Source organism: Falco biarmicus, chromosome 11 (assembly GCF_023638135.1).
Source record: "Falco biarmicus isolate bFalBia1 chromosome 11, bFalBia1.pri, whole genome shotgun sequence".
Classification (NCBI taxonomy): Eukaryota; Metazoa; Chordata; class Aves; order Falconiformes; family Falconidae; genus Falco; species Falco biarmicus.
Genome location: NC_079298.1, coordinates 6,498,912 through 6,519,457, shown reverse-complemented (window position 1 = coordinate 6,519,457; position 20,546 = coordinate 6,498,912). Strand labels below are relative to the sequence as shown.

Genomic DNA, 20,546 nt, shown 5'->3' with positions numbered 1-20,546 from the left:
ACCTTGCAGACCAAAATCATCTGAGTGATGAAGCCCTAATTTTGACCGCCTCTCTTTGATGTTGAGCAGTGGGTTCTTATTTAAAAAAAAAAAAAAAAAAGTGAGTGAGAGAGAGGGAGAGGGGGAGAGAGAGGGAGAGAGAGAGAGGAGAAGACAGTGCTAGGAGCAGATGACTTTTCATCTCCACTTCACCTTGCCACTGGGTCTGTGAGAGATTGGTTCATTGTCAAGGAGATTTTTTTTTTTTTACCCATGATTCCATATGGTATGGACCGGGCTACATGTTGCCCAACATGCCAGTGCAAATGTTTTCTCAATTAGGTGTCTTATCTCCCGTGAGTTAGCATCAGATGAAGCTTGCTGACAGCATAATGGCAGGGAAAACCTCCGACGGCTCCATCAAATGGCAGCTCTGCTACGACATCTCGGCCAGAACTTGGTGGATGGTGAGTTGGCAGCAGGGCTGCTTTTTTTTTTCTCCCTTTTCTACTTTCCCTCCCTCTTTGACAAAATGTCCCAGACCTCACATTTATCAAATTAACATTTGATTTTTTTCACACTCTTCAGTAGAGCAGCCTCACACTTGTCCCACTTGTGTGCTTTCCCCTGTGTAACAGGAGACCGTTAATGTGCACTACAGTTTCCAGAGAGAAGCTTTTTCAATTCTCCTTAAGGGGGGAAAAAAAAAAAAGTATGCAAAGAAGTAGTTTGAAAAAGCCTTGTGCAGAGTAACTTGTCTCGATCGGCTGCCTAACGCTCAGTTTGTTTTACTTTATCTGCTGCTTTCTAGCGTGTGTGTGCATTTTTTACCATGCAATATTTTGTAAAGAGGGGAGGTGGAAAGTTCAGTCCGTTACAAAGCAAGTCGATTACTGTAAAAGCCTGGAACGGTGCGGTAGTGTCGTGGTGTAAAATCATCACGTGTGAGAGGAGCGTGTTTTGCGAGGTGCTGCCTTTCATCGGAGACCCCGATCTAACTTTTCCCTCCGCGTGTTTACGTTAGAACAGGTTACCGGGCTGTGCTGACCTGGAGCCATGTGTTACAGATCCCACATAGTCTGGCTCTAGCTGCTTTTGGGCACAATTAAAGTTTCAATAAAGTCCCAACGTGCTCCGTAGAACGAGTTAACTAGCATGTCATGGTCAGCCGGGCCAGACAACCTTTGACATCTTGAATCTATAAGAGGTATAGTGAGTTAGGAGGATGCACAATAGCCCATTGTGGCAGAAGATGCAAGTCCTGTTGTGAGGAAGAGAGTCCTCAAATCATTACTGCCCTCGTTAGCGTGTTGTCCGTTAGGGATTAATTCGTTAGCAGCGCATTTTTAGTTTTCTGTAATTATTATTCTTGTGGCAAGCGTGAATTCTTCCAGTGAGAGGAAAAGTTTGCTGCCAGGACAATGAATGTATTATCCGCTCCTAACTGGACCGTGAACCTCAGCTCATTTCACATAGATATCAGTTAAAAAAGGACTGGCGGGTGGAATTACAAAACAAGGCATGATCACTTTCATTGTATGATACGCTGAAACAAGTCGGGGGCTTTCCCTCCCCCTCGCCGCCCCGGACCAATTTTGGTATCATTTGGAAAGTTTAAGACCTCTGAGGACTTGAAAGACTTTTAAAAGTGAGATCCGGAAGGTTTTTATTCTGCAGCTTGGTGGTGGCCATTGTGTATATCATGTGGCTTGTATTTAAAGGTGTTTGGGCTCGGGTTTTTTCCGTTTTGTTTTGTCTAAACTCTTAATTTTTTTAACCGTCTATTAGAGGTTTGCTAGTGGTTCCCAGTGAAATGTAACATGCAGCTTTTGGTTAATGGAAATAGGGAAGGCTAACCACTTTACTTATAGTACTGATTTTCCAATTAGACTTTCTGCCAGGGGAAGTTGGAGGGGGAAGGGGTATTTGCATGCACATAAACTGTTGATTATTCATGTGACTTTTTTTTTTTTTAGCTTGTTAAACGCCTGTAAATAAGGCTATTGATTCTTAGTTATCATTTTCAAAGCAAAGTTTTCAAGTACCTGTTTTAACCACACGATTTATATCATGCTGTGATTTTGCCTTATTCTAAGCCATTTGTATATTTTTTTACCACTCCTCTTTTATTGTCTATCAGCTGCTCTTATGATGAGGTACGTTCATGTTTATTGTTTAATAAGTATCCTCAAACGTTATTAGGCAGTTATTATCACCCTATAGAAAGTGTCCGAGGAAGTTTCATTTCAGTCACATCTATTTCACAGATGTTTTAGTACTGTGAATATAATATGTAAAAATGCTGGAAACATTTAGTAATGCACTTGCCTAAAAATAAACAGTTTTATAACCACATATGCTGTTGTTTAGATTAAACATTGCAGAAAGTTCTCCTTAAACTTGAATATCACACCATTTATTTTCTAAGAGAACAAAAAAAAATATCACTAAAACAGCCTTTTTTTGTAGAAGTTGTGCTAGATGAAAGAGGTGTTATTTTTAACTGAAATGAATAATTCAAGATCTTTACAATAGATGTGTTAATTGCAAATAATTTTCATACAAAGTTTCAATTATTGATGGAGTAATAAGCAGTTTTTCATACAGTCTGTGAATCCAAAACTACAACAAAAAGTAGATATCTATTATTTTTTTACCCCCAAACCTAATCACATTTGCCACATTCTTTTAATCAAAAGTAAGCTAGAGAGCAGATTTTAATGTTTTAAAGACAAATAAAGCTTTTAAAATTACCTCATGCATCGTCTGGCTGCACAAAATCTCAGCTGCACAGTGCTAAACTTCGGTTTGGTACTGCCAGCATACAAAGAGATGAGTGAATACCCCTTGCACCCATATGGACTCAGCTGCCAGCACTGTGATATGCAATTTTGCTTTTTAATGAATCGTAAACAATTTGTGTCAAATGAGGGAGTTTGTTTTCTTTCTGGAGCAGGTTCTAAATCCATTTTAAGCTATAGCTGTGTACTGTACTGGAGTATTATGCCCAAATTTAAAGGTTCTGTGTCATTTTGATGAAAAGACCTGTTATAATGAAAGAAACGGCTTTATAAAAGGCTGGGTGTAGTAATCTCTCTCTCTCTCCCCCTCTCTCTCTCTCTCTCTCTCTCTCTCTGTCTCTCAACCTCACACTCTCCCTCTTTCACTCCAGTCTATAGTGTGTTTATAGCTAGCTAGCTGGAGATAATGGAGATTGGTTGATTGCATGATTAGTAAAATGAATGGATTTTAGCATTGGGCAAAGCAGCTTGCATTTTTGAAAGGTGGCTTTAAAATGCAGAGTTCTAATTTTGACCTTATTTTCTTTCATAGATAATCTTTATTAATGCTCCTTTAATTCGTTTTTCCTCATCACAGCTAGTTTTTCTTTCCAGCCATCTGATGGAATGGCTAATATATTTTATCTTACTTGCCAAAATAGCAAGAGGTCAAAGTAAAAGAAAAACATTATTTTCCTTTCTTGCAGACAGTTACAAATGTTTCAAGCTATTTCAGTAGAACCCACAGGGTTTGTAAATTTTAGCAATAATTGCATTTGTCACCACAGTTTTAAGGCAATCTTTTGACACCTAATCTATTTTTTTTTTATGCTTTAATCAAGTAAATGTAGAAACAGTTATTATTTTGGCTATATTGTAATGTGAAATTTAGCAGAAAATTCCCCCCAAAACAAGGTGAATTTGTGTGAGAAGGAATTATGTATTTTTTACTATATACGTAACAGCAAATACTTTAACCGGTGTGGCAGTCTGAATATATGAGATGGATTAGTTTGTTGGAAAAATTATCATTGTTTTATAATCCTTGGTACTTTTTATTTAAATTTGATGCTGCCATAGAGACACTAAAGGGTTAGTCACAGAAAAGTTTCAGTACTCTGTCTTGCATTTGTAACAAATATGTGCAGCTGTGCTACTTTTATAAACATTTATTTCAAGCTGATTATTTTTTTTACATTATTTGCTCTAGCAAGCCAATATGATGTGGCTATAATGTATGTTTAATAAGGGTTTGTCTGCGAAATTCCTTTGCACGGTGTTATTGAAATACATGTGCAGCAAAGGTATATACTGGAGGAAACTTCTCATTGACAATACAAAACTAAAGACCCTGGGCCAAATTCTGCTCGAGGTTTACACTGCCATCAGCCTGGAGTTGCTGCATTAAGAGGAGTGAAGCGACTCCAGGTTTACTTACCTGAGAGGCTGAGAGCCAACTTTGACTTATAATGTGACTTAACTCAGTCCAGTTTCAAAACCCAAACTGTTTCCTTTGTGAAATATCTGAAGAAAAAAGCCTCATTAATAAATTAGAAGCCATTTCAAATGAATCCATGTATGAGTTAGCATGCAAACTGCTGTTATTGAATATGGTAGTTAAAGCAGATCTTCCAGTCATTTTCTGAAATAATTGTTTTCTAGTTTTATTACCCAGCTATCGACACATAGTTCAGTGGATACACCTTCATTTTCTTTAGATGCCTTAAGTTAAAATAGAATTTAGTAAAGATAGTCAGACTGGACTTGAAATGTTCATTTTATTACTTTAAAGGTTCTTAACTCAACATCATTTTTCACAGAAACTCTTGATAAATACTTTTCTTTCACACCTCTGTGCTCCATTTTTTTCAGAGGAATAGCTGAAAATGCTCAGGTAATTTTTACAGTAAAAAAAAAAAAAGAAAATTTCAAAATGTTACTAGTGTTTCCATCAATTAAGAATTACTAGAATCCTCATTATAAATCTCATTGCAAATGAAATTTAAAATAATGGTGCATCTAATAAATATTTAACTTCATCATATGGAAAACTAATTGTTACTACCGTAGCTAAAATTTCCAGAAGCATGAAACACTCAGAAGTAGTATTTCTTGTTTAAATCACTGAGTGTATCTATACGTACATGCATATACATACTCTCATCTAAGTTTATCATGATAATCCCCACTAGCTGTTGAAACATATGTGGCTTTGCTGCTTTGTGCTTCCTACTTATAATTTACTGTATATCAAAAAGCATACATGTATTAATAATTATCCTGCTCCTGCCTTTATAAAAATAACAAAGTGTGAACAGTGTAACATTGCAGCATGGATTTTCTCTGGTTTATGCAGTAACTCTCCTATGTTCATACACTGCTCAGCTGCTGTATAGATTTTTTAAATAAAATTATTCCTTTTCTGTCAGAGTTACTAAATTCCAGATATAACCTGAACACATGTATTCAGCGCATCGTTGTACATACTTTATATTATCTTCATTTGTTATACGTGGCCTCCTTTTGCCTGTGAGTATTTGCCATGGTTGTTTTCTACTCTCTTTCCTTCACCTGTCCTGAATATTGCCATGAATGTTTCTAATTTAAAGCCAGAGGAGTCAGTGGCTGATTAGAAGACAGGAAATTGGAGGATTAAACTGTCTGGTTGAACTTCCTTTACTTATCAGTGCTGTGTAACTTACACTGGATTATAAACTCATTGGGACAATTTCTACAGTGTATCGATACTTCTGTTTTCTTAGTCTATTTTTCTGGAGAAAATACGGAAAATGGGGGAAATGGTTAGTTTGTGGCTAAAAACCAATAGTTTTTAATAACACTGAAGTTTTAAATGAAATTTGTATGTCTTCAGATATGAGAACTCATTCAATTTTAAATCTTGTAGGTCTATAATATATATTTTAAATTAACTTCAGTATGTAAACAACCAAGCAACAGATACTTTCAGGGAGGGGGAGGGAAATGACATAATTTTAGTAAGAGGAGAATGCGCCATGTTAACCCTTGTTCAACCCTCTTCCCCTCAGAAACTTTCACATTTGGTGTAACACGATGGTGTAGCTCTAGGACACCCTGAGGAAGGGCTAGAGAGAAAAGCCAGTTTATCTAAAAAAACTTTGTCTGGACAACCAGTGCTACCCCCTGAGTGAGAAGCCAGAGATCTGATGTCCTTGCGCGGCTTTTGCTGGGGGAGAAGGACATTGTAGATAGCTGTCTAACCTAGGAGGAGAATGAAGAAGAGCACAGCTTTGTACCCTGAAGGGCCAGCTCGTTCTCCCTCTTGATGCTCATGTGCTATTTCCAGAGCTCATCATGGCCCCAAGTTATGAAATCGTTGTGATAGTTGGGAAAAGACAGTAATAGTATGATCTGGATGACCTGTCTTGTGAAGGATAAACAGGAGATCTTCTAACCTCAGTCCATGCCATACCGCCGTACCTCAGGTGTACTGCCACTCACCATCATTTAGTTTTACACACTAGATTGAGATTTGAAGGTGTCAAAACTCTATTGAATACCAGACCGTGCAAGAAAACTGAAAAAGATTGTAGGTTACTGCCTGAAAGGTCTAACACCTTGATCTGAATCTAAAGGCTGTGAGACTAATCACATACTCCAGTTTAAACGCCGGGACTGGATCTTTAAATTGATCAGGACGCTTGTGATGGTTTCTGACAGTCTGATCCTGCTACATTAGGCAAGCTCTCCACTAATATTGTGAATAATAAAAAATGGAGGTTAAAATAAAAGAATATTCTGAAACTTTTTGCTGGCAAAGTCCCAGTAGTTTCCATATGAAGAAAAACACAACCTGAAACTTTTTATAAGTAAAGAAGTAAATATTTTTTTCACTACCTTCATATGAAAGGGAAAAGGTAACATTTTTTGTTTATCGAAAGTGCTTTAATCCCAGTGTGAAAAGAATCTCACTGTGCTGCTGGAAGCATGCTTCACTCCTCTCCCTCAGGTGTGGTCACTGACACTGGTTAACATTTAAAGATGATTTTTAGGATTAATCAAGTTGTTTCTTTAATATTTGAAGACAAACATGCTAGGTCATAATAGCATGTTTTGGACTGATAACATCTTTGTTATTTCCATTAACATCACTAGGAACTTCTTTCACAAGTACTGCAGGTAATACTTACAGAACTCGTTGGAAATGCTGGAGCCCTTTGTACATGTACATGCACACACTTCACCTATGCGATACACTTGTATTTTATATACCCACAAAAAGCAGAGGCCCTGCCACACTCCCAAGAAATCCAGCTGATGGCAGAGCCGCAGGAGCCGGTCTGATTGAAGTGCCTTTGGAGCAGGCGCTGTACAAGCCTGCAATAGCTTTTTTGCGCAAAGGTTTTAGAACTTATATTCACTGTGATGAAGATCTCTGGATCTATTTTCCATAGACTACTGAAGAGTAGTTCTCAATAAGATAAAAAATCATTAAGGCAGATTAAATAGATGTGTCGGCTAATGGAGTGAGATTCAAAATATTTTGCCTGTATAAGCATGCCTGTTGTCCTTTGGTGTGTTTTTTTTTCAGAGACTGTGAAACACAAAGTTAGCAATACAACTAGATATGAGTGGAAGTGTTGGATAGTACAGATGGCACTATAAGCTTGTAGACTTTCACCACCAATAATTGCAATGCCCTTGCTTTCAAAGGAGTGCAGGTTGCCCTTGATGTACGCAAACAGCCATATTAATTTCACAACCCAATTGGAACTGCACACATGGATTGAGGTTGTCAATAGGAGCAGTGTGGAAACTGAGAGCACAGATAGTGCTCTGAAATGGGCCTTTCTGCTTTAGATGTGACTAGCTCAAAAGACACAGGTATACATGGTCACTAACAGGCTAGTTCCATAACTGAGAGAATTTGTGAGTAAATAAGAGGGAGGTTTTCCTTATTTATTTTTTTTTTTAATCCAGAATTCAATTAGGCTGGACAAAATGGACCTGGTCCTGCACGGAAATACGCTGATATTCATAAGTAGTCATCTTAAAAGAGTATGTTTTATTGGTTACATCAAGAAAATGTAAAGAGTATTCTCTTTATATTTATATATATATAAAAAATTGACCCAAACTAACCTTTTGTGTTTAGTAAGAAAGGAGAAAAACTGTTCCATTTGACCATTCAGTCAGCATTTATGTTTGCTCTTGGGAACAAATAGAAACAATATGCACATGCACCACTGTTTGCTAGTATTTTTTTATTAGAAATTTTCTTTTGTGGTGCTATTTGAAAGAATAAGTTAAAAAGAAGAGGTTAAACATGGGTTATGTAGGACAGTGACTGAAAGGTGAATCACAAAGGTTTTTACAAGAGTGCAAACAGAACAAGTTTTCAAGGATTATAAGCAAATACAAGTAAATCTCAAATTTACTTCTGATCTGCTGCTAATGAGGTCTTACAGTTTAGACAAATTGCAATGCATATAAGCATTGCATTAGGACTTGTTGCTTCCCCTTCTTTTATCTTGATTTCTTAAGGAAATGAGGCTTAAAAGATCAGCTATGCGTCCCCTATGTGCAGTGAAGGAAACCAGCATAAAACATTACTTAATACACCCAAGGAATTCCCTCGTGTTCAAAAATCAGTGAATAATTCTTGAACACTTTAAAAGAGAATGGTAACTTTCTTACAGATTGTAACTGTCTCACCTGATTTTATAGGCTACAACTTTTTCACTATGGAGATATGTAGAGTTGTTGAAACGTGGTATAATTCTACGGACACTCATTCTTTTCATTCTTAATGAAGTTTTCTAAGAGTCTTTCACAGAGAAATGGAGGAAATACCTTCCACAGAAGTATGTGGGCATGTAGGAAGAGGGCATAGGCCTAAAATGGTGGAAAGTCCTTGGTGAAGGCCTGGCTCCCAGCAAGCCATGACATTTGCTAATTTCTAGTATAAGTTTGTGTCAAGAAGAGAACATCTAAAGAATAGAAAGAAAAGGCATGACCACAGCATGGGTATTCAGCACAGGCACTGTAAAGGAGATGGAAAAGAAGGCAGGCTTTGATATGAAAATATGTTTTCTGGCATTATGAAGAGCAGTGGCCAAGAGATCATACCTGAGTAGAGGCAGTGAGTCACAATGTTTTTTTCTCCTTCTCTTCCCAATCTCTCTTTGAAGTTCTTTCATTTTCATTACTTAAGATCCCATTCAGTAACATATGGGCTACCAACTGCTCTGGTCTTCCAATAACTAGACCACTGCACAGAAAAATAGATTTGTGGGTTTTTTTTCCTCTCTTCAGAAGCAGAGGCGTGGTTTGAATTGCAGAATAGTAGCTCATTTGCCCACACTCTTCCACACTGAAGCACTCTACAGTAAGAAGCCAAAGAGCCGTAGGACAACAGAAGTGGCTGAACAAAACAAGGCTCTGTGCCAGCTCCGTGAGGTGTCCCCCATGATCAGCAGTGCAACCACTTTTGATTGCATCTACTCAATTCCAGGATTTCAGGGAATATTTCAGGGAACTTAGCTGTAAACTCTAGTGAACAACTGAGGAAAGGAAGACAAGAAAAAGGAGCAAAGACCAGGCTGGCAACATGCCCCTGTGGCACGGGGATTCAGAAAAGTCTAATGTTCCATTGCCCATCATGTCCCAGAGCCTCGTATCCTGGTGTCTCCCATTTGTGGCTTGACAAAGTCGGTGGTTTCACAGCACGTTAATCACGGGAGCCACGTGCCCTTATGAAACTAGTTGTTCCATCTTTGAATGGTGAAGTCCACCTTTCTGTAAGTTGTCCTAACACATCTTCTGTTTTCAGACCTGTGCAATGATCATGGAAATGATCCTGCATAAAACCCAAGATCTTTGCAATAGTGGTATGCAGAGACAGTGGGCAGGAGCGCAAAACCTTAACTAAAAAAAGTTTGTCGGTAGATTAAAGAAGTGAATGATTGGCTAAGAACAGAAAGATCCATGGGCTAGGAATTTTTATTATCCCTTTCAACGGGATAAGGGGTTGGAGACAAAATGAGCGGAAGTTGTACCCTGAAAAACAGTGTGAGACAAGGCCTTCTGGAATATGAGAAATAAACAGACTGACTAGGACAGAGCTGCAGAGTTTTAAGGATGGTGACAATTTCAGTCTGATGCAAACATCTGTTCATGTGCTTTGGATTGAAATAATCAAACACCTGCACTTCCATGTATGTGCTGCAAATGCCTTTGTTCTAACAAGTTTTCTGTGTGCATGCTCCAGGACGGGTGTGCGCAAGCATGGCGTAGAATTTTTATTTGTATGCTGTAGGTGTTTGCACCTGCAAAGTGCAGGTGCCTGCTTTGACGTGTGTGTTCTTACAAGCAGATAGGCAACGTGTTTCTCTTGGTTTCTGTAGAGATGTGCCAAAACTAACACTTAAATTTCTTTCTATCTCACCCTTCCCATCTTTAGAGTAGAATAATAACACTCGTGTACCTCAGAAAGGGTGTTAGATGTTAATTAATGGGTTTCCAATGTTATCTGAAGACAGATGTTATAATTGCAGTACATTATTTTATAAGAGAGTTACTTAGGAATATATGCTTTTTGCAGAATTAGGGTACTAAAGACAGGAAAGACCTAATAGGCTGTGGAGTCTTTCCATCTACAAGCAGTCTGTTTTTTACTGTTTATTTATTGCTGACTTTTATTTTGCCTTTAAGCCAAACACTATGGGTTACTCATATAGCATATGCTTCTTCACTCTGCACACAAGTAAAAGCAGTGATCTCAAAATCAAGATAATATTATAATAAAACTTGACTGAGGGTGCCTGAAGTGGTACGTATGCTCACACTGTGTAAGACAGAGAGATCTCTGTGCACACCAATGTTTCGTATTAAGTAGGAGTTTGGTAAATTGAGTGGATTACTGGGATTTCATTAAAAATTAAATGTACAATTATTTAGATGAATTTTTCACATATGCTTGTGGGCAAACAATTTTTGATTAGTTGTTGACATATAGTACACACAGTGCGTGTGTGTGTGCGTGTGCACATGTATATTTACATGCACGATATATAAATAAAATACAGACAGTAATGTAGTGTTAGGGAAGTCCACTGTTAGTCATTAATTTGACAAGTCTTATATAGGATGGAAAGACTGATCTTCCTTAGACTGAAAAATTGTTTTCACTACATCACATTAAGGCTTATTTCTCCAATAAGCAGTATAAGAGCTCAAGACCAAGCACAGCTCATCCCAGCTCTCTGCTCATTTCGTCTATCTCTTTGAAGAAGTTGCACTTCCGAACAATGCGATGGAAGGAAAGCCATGCAATGCCTTTTTTAGCAGTGCTTGTCACTGGTCTGGGGCTGTGGGTTTTACATCAGTGGAAGGAACTTTCTCAGTTTGATTTTAATTAGAAATCAGGTGGTAAAGCTGGGGAAAAGATTTGTAAAGATCTGAAGTGTCTGAAGAGGAGCGGCTTGAATAACACTGTATTAGTCATGAGGCAAGGAAGGAAGAATGTTGTCATGATTTGAAAGTAACATTGTTCAGTAAACGAAGATGTGTGAAGCACTTGCTAAACTAAATTAGTTCCGAGGTTTGGTGCACATTTGTGTAATTTTGTTCATTGAAGCTTTGAACAATTGTGAAGGAAAAAACAGAAACACATTATTAAGAAAAAAAAAAAAAAAGCTTGAATTTCTCTCTGGTGGTGTTTATCTGCAGCGATTCAGCTGCCACTTCTCATATTTCAGGCAGAATAATTAATTGGCACAAATAAATATTAATACAGTATAATTCTACACTGAATTTTATTTTGCTGTGCAGATCTAACGAAGACTTTGCTTTCCACACACAAACAGAAATTGCAGAGAAATTTTAGGGCCCTGTGCCTGCTAAATTTTCTACAGAGGCTGTTCCTCAATACATGACCTTTTTCTAATGCATGGGGATTCAGTGTGCAGACAGGGTAAATCTTGTGGTCTGAGTGTTCCCTGTAGAACATCACTGAGTAAGTGTAACCATACACTTTTCATTGTATTATCTTGTGATTAATTTCTCTAAGAGTTGGTGCTCCCACCTCTTTGTGGGGAGCGGAGACACTTCCTGCACTCCCAGGTCACTACCTCAACTCCTTTAATGCACGTCTGACATTTACCCGTCTACCCAGGATCTTTGCCTCCGTGCCATTATACTTGTTGCTGTCTTACTCAGTTAAGAAGTACAGATAGCCCCAGCATTGCCAGCTGCAGTCCCAGGCTGGATCATTACTCCAGATTTGAGGTTAATCAACTGCAAATTCCATTAGCTTCATACAGAGTGAAAATAAAGAACAGACGGTCTCACATGTGAGCCAGAAGTCAGGTGCAGCACAATACGGCCAGCCTTCAGGTAGAGGGATTTTTTTCCCTTCAGCTAACATCTTTGAGATAAGACCAAAGGATCAGATAAAAAAAGATTTTGATGAAAGTTTTATAGACTCCCCCCCTCCTTTTCCCCCCCCTTCTTTTTCTCTACTTCCAATTGCGAATGTTAGTTCTTCATTTGATTCTGGTGAGGATTTTACCCCTTTTTCTCCTGAACACTATGGAAAATCACTGCTACAAGTTATATTCTCAGACACCTTATGTTCTTTACCTACTTGTTGATTGTGCCGGCAACTTGCTTTATTGCTCAAAGAAGTGCTGTGTGAAGTTTTGGGGGGATACGGGTGCAGTTTGATGTTGAAGACCCATTTACTAAGATCGCAAACTTGTAAATGCTGCCATACACATGCACCTTGTGAGCTTGGCCACTGATTTCAACAGGACTCACTATATCAAAGCTAGACACACAAGCAAGCAGGAGCAGGATCCAGGCCTAGACGCTTCCCCGCTGCTTTTATTTTGTGCACTGTCTCCCACACACACCCCTCAGCATTTTTGCTCATCATTGGTGGTTTGCTCCTGAGTCCATTCAAAATCTGTTTAATGTTCTTTTTTTTCACATACTACAAGCAGTATTCATAGAAAAATTTTTTTTAAAAAAAGTAATCAAGTAATCTACAGTTGTCTGAAAAGAACGTCTCTGATATACCTCAGTCCTCTAAAGCAAAAGCTTTCCTATCAAAAGGGAAGTACTGTAGGAAAGTTAGGTCTGTGGCCAGAAGTTGAAAAACTGCTGCACACAGAGTACACAGCAATTTCCAGACTGAATTCTGAAACTTTACATCAGCACAGTGTTTGCCAAACAACATGAATTTTGTGTGCTGTGGTTTTTCCCTTTTCTTTGCATCTTTATCTCTTCATGCAGTTTTGGTGGGGAAGGGAGGTGCCTCTGTGTGTGTGTGTGTGTGTGTGTATCTCCCTATATACATATGTTAGATTATCACTGGCGTGCCATTACAAAAGGTTAGGGAAAATATTGCTGCCAACAGAACTAAAGATTAAATAATCCAATCTCTGGGAACTGTAAACTAACAATCACTATCACAAATGGGCCCTTTCTAATCATAGTTTGTGGTGGAATGAAAGATGCAATTGTCTGGAATTGATGAATATGGGATCCATGCTGGCTTCAGGGTCAAAGGTGACTTCATGCAAAGGTCCCTTTCTCTCTGGCACTGTTTCCTTTGTATAGCATAGCTTGGCAGCTATCTCTTTGCACTTCGGCTACCTGCCAATGCAGCTGGTACTGTGCAACTGTCTGGTACAGACTACAAAGCATCACTCAGCAACCAGCAGCTCCGCATGGGGCCCCTTTTCTAGGATGACAAAGAAAGATGGGCTATACATTCTGCCATCTATGCCCATTAAAAAGACTCTTAAATTGCATTACTACAAGTTATTGTTAATTATGTAGTAGTCACTGGATCTGTATGATCCTTTTAGGGGTTGGTAATCTTTACTGTATGCTGGCAGTGTAAGTAACCAAGAGGGAAAAATCAGTATTTTGCTGTGTAAAAAGTAAATACTAATGTGGTAAGTTGCTCATGCATAGCCATATGAATAAAACCTTCATTTGGATTATGTACACCACAGGTTTGTGGCATACCCAGGAACAAAACTGATTGAACTAGACAAATTACTTGCAAAGTTGTGTCCTTACAGCTTCAATATTCATGTTATAGTTAACCCTGGGAAGTGTTTTTGTTGGTAAGCATTTATCCTGAAAGCTTGCCGGTTGTTAAAATATGCCTTGAGCTGAAACTGAGATGGAAGAAAACAAAGTTCCTGGCTACATCAAAATAAAGTTTCCGTTTAGAAATCATCAATCTAACCTGTGTTTAAATGAAGGGGTTCTGATAACGAAAGTGGCATCACTGGCAGACTGATGGAACAGAGATTACCCTGAACACATTTTTAACTCAGTAGTGCATTTTCTTCCTGTTCTTGAGAAAACGTTTGTAGTGTGTCCAACAAAAGGAAAACCTTTGTCCCCCCTAAAGCTGAGGTCCTGGTTGTCTCCTGAGGAATGGCCAAGCTACTTCTGTTCTTCAGTTCAGGCGTGTTGAATTGTATTGCTGCAACTAAACCTGCAGGCCTGATTCCACTGGATATTTTTCGCCTCCTCTAAATCCATCAGTGTTAACGTAAAACTGGAATAGCTAATCTGGGGCAAGCGGGCTTGGATTCACCTCCAGTAAGACTTGAGTGAAGTCAGCTTGGGTTGACTTAATACGTTGATCCAAGTTACTTCAATTTAAATATCTTGGGCCAAATGCTTAGCTCCTGTCAACTGGCATAGCTCCACTGAAGTTAGTGGAGGTGTACCAATTTACCATTCCTGAATTTTCTGGGACTTGTTTTTCCCCAAGATTTCAAGGAAAAGTCTGTAAAGAAAATGGTGGGACTTTTTTTACTCATGATTGGGTTTGTTCCCCTTTTCTATTTCCCTGCTTTCTCTGCACTAGTTATGATCTTGCACTTGCCTCCTGGAGAGCTGGCAGGCATCCTAAGATGTACACCAAATTCTGGGAAGGAAACAACACCATTTCTGTATAGTACCACTGCAAGAGCTAGTCTGCTGAGCCACTTTTCCTCTTTTGTTCAAATTACACAAAAATCTGAGAGACACAAGATACAACAGGAGGAGATGAGAACCTTCAGTCTTCAGTTTCTCTCTTTCCTGCTAGCGTCTAATATTCCTTTTCTTGCCTTGTTCTGATATCGGCTATTTGAAATAGTTATATATAATTTAACATTATACAAAAGTATTGTCATATCAAACATAGTGAAATGGATTCCAAAAACACCATCTGGTATTTGGGAATGCACTGTGAGTTGGGAACGTGAGAAGAGATATTCTTTGCCACTTTGCTTGGGACCCAGCCATTAGCAGTGTAATTGCCAAGAAAAGGTGACAGGCTTCAGGCTTAATGCAAGTGGGTTTTTTTTCCCCTCTCTCTCTTTCCTAGCCTGTTAACTCTATGAGTCCTAAACTAAATGCAAAAGGCACTGTTAGGGCAATGCAACAGCAAAAAACAATAGGCTCCCTTAAACTGAAAGGCAGGGCAGAAAAAGAAAACAGTCACTGGGCTCCTACAAGAAGACTAAAATAAGTGAAAGCAAAATAAGCTTGTTGAGAGGAGGAAAGAAAACAAGCCATGTATGCTTTAAAGCTGCAGCATGCTACACAGAATTGTTCTCTTAAGTAGTGGATTTGTAATGATTAGAGTTTCCCAAGCTTTATCCAAAAGCTCATTTCAAAGCCATCATTAGTTTTCTCTAATCCACCCAAAATTGCAAAACGCATATTGTGAAGGTCATCCATGACCATTCTAAACCTGTTTTATTTGATGTTATCTCACTTCTTCCTCTGTATTTCCATCTATCCCTTTAAGGAGGGGGTGGAGGGGTGGGGGGGAAGAGAGAGGGCTTAATAAATTAAAATCTCAGATTGATTTCTATGGGAATATTATTCTGATGTGTAAGAATCCAAAGGGCATGCACAGTACAGTTTATATAATTTCATGTTTCTAGCCTGTATGCAACCATTGGCAGGTGTAATTCTAACAAGTTTTGCCAATATTTCTCACCTGAGAACCAGATCAAACATGAGGGAAGTAAAAAATCAGAGATATTTGAACAAGGATCAAAGTCACTGTGCCACACACGGGAAGACATCAGAGGACAAAAACAAGTGAATAACCCAGAAAGGTTTTAATCTTCATTGATTTTCATCTAATATTTGAAATACAGCAATATATTAATTCTGAACTTAAAAAAAGGCCACATTGATTTGTTTCGGTATGTCAGAAACTGTGATGCTACAATAGATCTGCTATTAAATTACACAAAATAAAATGATTTCTGGTGGGTGTATCTAATGCTTGCCAAATTAGATGAAATGAAAGCTAACCCTCTTAGTCTAGCTGTTGTTTTTAAATATTTATGTCTTTAACAGACATTTGTGTGTGCCATGAGGGGGACTAGAAACTCCTTTGCTATCAGTCAGTTTATGTAGACATGCAAAATTCTTACAATCTCAGTACCAGACTCACACGAAACGTTCGTCACTGCAAGTTCTTTCAATTTATTTGAAATAAACTTGCCGATTCACCACACTGCTGTTTTGGCTCCCGTTACTTATTTATTTACTGCGATTGCATTTCGCTGCAAATGAGTTCTGTATGCAAAATTTAGTCTACAAGGTGTAACGCAGATTTTCAGCAAGGAGTTCAACCCTTCAGTGCAGAAAAGGTGGTGGCATTCCCATGGGTGCCAGATTGCTTGAGGGACTGAGAGAGAAGCTGCGAGCCCAGAGCTCGCCCTCTCTGCCGGCGACCAGCCGTCGTGAAACTTTGCCCTGAAACAAACGCTGTAGAGCCGAGCCTCAGCACGCATCCGAGGGGGAAAATGAGTCAAACATCACAAAAGGATCTTTCTGTTCTTTACAGGAGCTCGAGACTGGGGCACAATTTCACCCCAGCCCTGCTCGACCTGACCTTCAGTGCTGTTTGCTTTCTACAAGGCAGCGATGGTCTCTGATATGTCTCTCATTTAGCACCAGGTTTCTTGCTCTGAAGCATGTTGATCAAGGCAGTCCCCGATGCACTTCGTGTCCCGAGCCCTCCTGAATAATAACCCAACCTAGGCAGCCCAGAAGAAAGAAAAAGTTCTGATTTCTATCTCACAAAAACAAACCCTCTTTTCAGGCAAAACCACTCTCCAGCAGAGTGCTGTATTCCGAGTCTCATTCAGTACCTGCCGCTCCAGCAGCACTGGCTTTGGAAGCGCAGCTCTGCTTGGGATGGCGCGGTGAGGGACGCTTCGATCCATAGAAGCACAGAGGTTTTGTGTGTGCAGAAACCGAGGCCATGCGATCGGTTCAGTGACAGAGGGACAGACCACACGTGGGATTCCTGATTCCCACTCCAAGAATCAAGAAACACACACAAAACTGTTTTGCAATTTAATTTCTGAAGGGGCGTATTCATCTATGAAAACTTTTATACGAGAGATAAAGGCCTTCAATACAAATTAAACGTGACGATATTTTTTGCATTATAGTTTCTCCTTAACAGAAATTGCACAAATTCTCTCCTTTTTGACTGTTCTTTTCTTTGACCTTTTCCTATTGAATAATCCAATGTTTCTAGAATATGTATTTTATTTAATGGTTTTAATCAACAACTACAGTAACAAAGTATCTGCATCTTCAGTAAGTTAATACCACTGAGTTAATACCAGCGTGGCTGAAGCCTCTGTAGAGCAGCCACAGCTTCTGTGAACCAAAACCTGCCGTGATGATTAATAGCAGCAATATTTTTATTCAGTACAATTTATTCCCCATTCATCCTCACTGCACAGGGGCACTCGGGGATGCCCTGGGTGTGCGCAAGCTGGAGCATCCAGTGCCCAGCTCCGTCCCCAGGGCCCTGCTGCCACCAGCCAGGGATCTGGGTCTGGGCACGCAGGCGCTTTCTTGGGTGGTAAACTGCCAGCTCCAGCAGCTTTTAGCTTTTTATCACCTTAACAGGAATGTGCCACCCACAGCAATGCAGAATTATTAGATCTCGTCATTTTTTTTCCTTCTGCATAGAGGGCTTTGCCTGTTTTTCCCTTCCCAGCCTATGCCAGGATGGGGTTTTGTTTTGCTCTCCAGTGACATGATGACAAACTGCAAATGAATAATCAGAAGTACTTAGAATTAAAATGGCAAAAATATTATTAGTTGCTGCCCCCCCCCCGCCCCCCCCCCAGCTCCCGCACCACTCTCCTGTTTTCCCCTCCCTCCTCTTTTGACGGCAGGCAGAAAATGCAGATGCCAAGGCAGCGGAAGATATTTTTAAGCAGGAGCATCTGGCTCCTTGGCAGACTTCACAGGCAGTTGGTTTGGTTGTTTTGGAGTTGCCTCTGGGTCTGTCACATGTTTTGGCATCTGACTGATTGTCTGGGCTGCCTCCTCTTATTGGACATATTTTTTCTTTGACTCACCTTTGATTCTGAATTGTCTCTTTATTTTCATTTGCCAATGAACAGCAACTTCAGCTGATCCTGGGCTTGTTTATATAGAAATAGTCCCCGTCAGTCCCCGCCTGTGGCTCACGGGAGCCTCCTGCCTGCCCAGGCCGTGCTACCAAAGGTGCTTGCTGCGAGCGCTGCTTCCTTGGGGTTCAGGTCAGGCTCCAAGTACTCCCTGTGAAGGAAACTATTCCAAGGAGGACAATTTTCCCACATCCAAATATACCGCCAAAAGCAAAGAGACACTGTTCCAGATATATGCTGTACCTGTGTATGGGGTTTTTTTTATATATTAATTTATATATATATTATAATACTGAGGGGAGGGTTTGTCTTAAACCAGTGTTTTTAATACCTTTTGAGCAGAGTATGAAAAACTACTTGAAATGACAGGTCTGTTCCCTGCCTGGAAGCCCGCTGCCTGGAAAAAAGTTATGATGCTTAGCAGTATTTGTTTCTCTGTTTTCCTGACATGGTAAATCTTAGGCAAAGCTAGTTTGTCGCTCAAAAAACTTTTTTCCCCCAAACATCACAGTGAGGCAGTCTAAAAAGCCTGTCACTGCAACCTGCCCCAGCCTGCGGAGCCGACCAAGGGATTTTAGGACTGCCAGGGCAGCGAGGCTGGCAGAAACAGGTGGGCTCACAGCAGGGAGCAGCGGCAAAAGCCCCACCACAAGTTCTGCTGGGATTTTTTTAGGTGGCTAAACTAAATCTAATTAAACCAGAGCATGTTTAAATGAGCTTCATTTAATGTGTACTTTGTATAGCTCCTCTGTTAATAACAGCAGCTCTTGTTTTTATTATAAGTGCTATCATTTTTCTGTCTTTCCTGATATTCCCAGGGATTGAATGGATTATTTATCAAAAGGGTTGGTGTTGGCTTTATATTTCTAAAATGCTGGTTTGGAACTGTCCTGTGAACTAGTCCTTGCTGTGCTCAGGAGGCACCATGGAGACTCAGAGATGAAAGATAAATCTGTGCTTTCAAACTAAAATGAGACCATATTCCATAGAGAACGTGTTCTTCTTTTAAGCAGAAGGCAAATAGAAGGGAGAAAAAATGCTATTTTTTTAATACCTTATATTTTTTTGATGGTAACCTCATAAAAAAATTGTTTTTCGCTAATCTCACGTAAAGAGGGCATCATGTAACTTATATGTTGTTTTGGATTTTTTTCTTAATTACACCAAATCCAATTAAACTCATCCAGGAAAAGGGTAGGGAAAAACATAATATGACATTTTAAAACAAAAGCTCCCAGTATGTGTTTTTCATTGGAGTTAAATTATTGCCTAAAACGGAAAGCTTGTCTCTCACTGCCTTACCATTTTTGCCCCAGTCAGGTATGTGTTTGGAAGATGTACATATATTATTGCTGTAAATAGTAAGGATGTCAGAGGCTAGGGAATTGGCACATGTGAAATAAAGCTATTTCTACCCAAGGCAGAACATGGTGGGCAGCTAGGCTACATCCTTGTCTCATCCTCCTACCTGTATGCAGCAGGGACCTGCAGAGTAACTCTGAAGTTAGTCTTCAGGTACACAGAGTTCACAAACACAGAGGAAGATGACTAGAAAGATTTTAAAACATGAATGAAACTATTTGCAGTTACATGGTTTGTGTGTGGAAAGGAAAAAATATTTTCAAACTACCTTGAATTTCTAAACCAGTGACTGAAGGACCAGACAGAAAAAAAAAAACCCGTACATGTGAGCAGACACCCCTGCATGCACACACACCTTACACAAAATTACTTTTGCCATCTGATCCTGAGTCTCGTCAGGACTGATTCCAGGAAAAGCCCTGGGTCCCAGATCTGTGCGAGAACATTAGTAAACATTTGCACTGAACACATCGCATGCAAATTGCAGTGAGTTTCCAGCTCTCATGTTTGCAAAAGGAAGCCTGTGAGTACAGTAAATGCCTGCATTCTGAGATCTTGAAAAGAAAATTACAATAAAACTAGCAAAACCCCCAATCTACACTGTGTTTTTAAAGTCATCTTGGTATTCTAGGGAATGTGCATCATAAATTTTGAATAGATGGGATTAGCAATGTCATGAAGGGGAATCCCAAAGGGCCTATCTCCAACAAGGAAGGAATCTTGTAAAAGACATTCACAATAAATCCTTTCATAGGCCTTGGCACTTGGATGTAACTCCATAGATTCTCTGTTAGGTTTTCCTGGGAGGAAAAAAAAACAGGTCCTTTTGGGCTTTTGATTCTGTGAGTTGATTTTGCGATCCGAAAGCACCATATGGGTGCTTTCACCTTTGTTTTTCAGCACCTGCAGCATTTGGCAGATACATGGCAAAGCAGAAGCAGCAGCACAAAACACAATATTACTGGGAGAGGGA

At 39.5% G+C, this 20,546-nt stretch overlaps 1 protein-coding gene across 11 annotated transcripts in view; it reads left to right on the top strand.

Annotated features, from left to right (window-relative positions):
- Nucleotides 1–256: 256 nt before the first annotated feature.
- The window catches only part of NFIA (nuclear factor I A), a 359,539-nt gene continuing 339,249 nt past the window's right edge, over nucleotides 257–20,546 (top strand). For 2 of the 11 annotated variants that reach the window (XM_056356618.1, XM_056356621.1), the window contains exon 1: nucleotides 272–446. In XM_056356618.1, the coding sequence (XP_056212593.1) occupies nucleotides 351–446 (96 nt within the window). In that variant the 5' untranslated portion in view covers nucleotides 272–350. Of the gene's footprint in view, nucleotides 447–20,546 lie in introns of all 11 variants that reach the window. The other 9 variants (XM_056356625.1, XM_056356614.1, XM_056356619.1 and 6 more) reach the window with 7 other exon arrangements.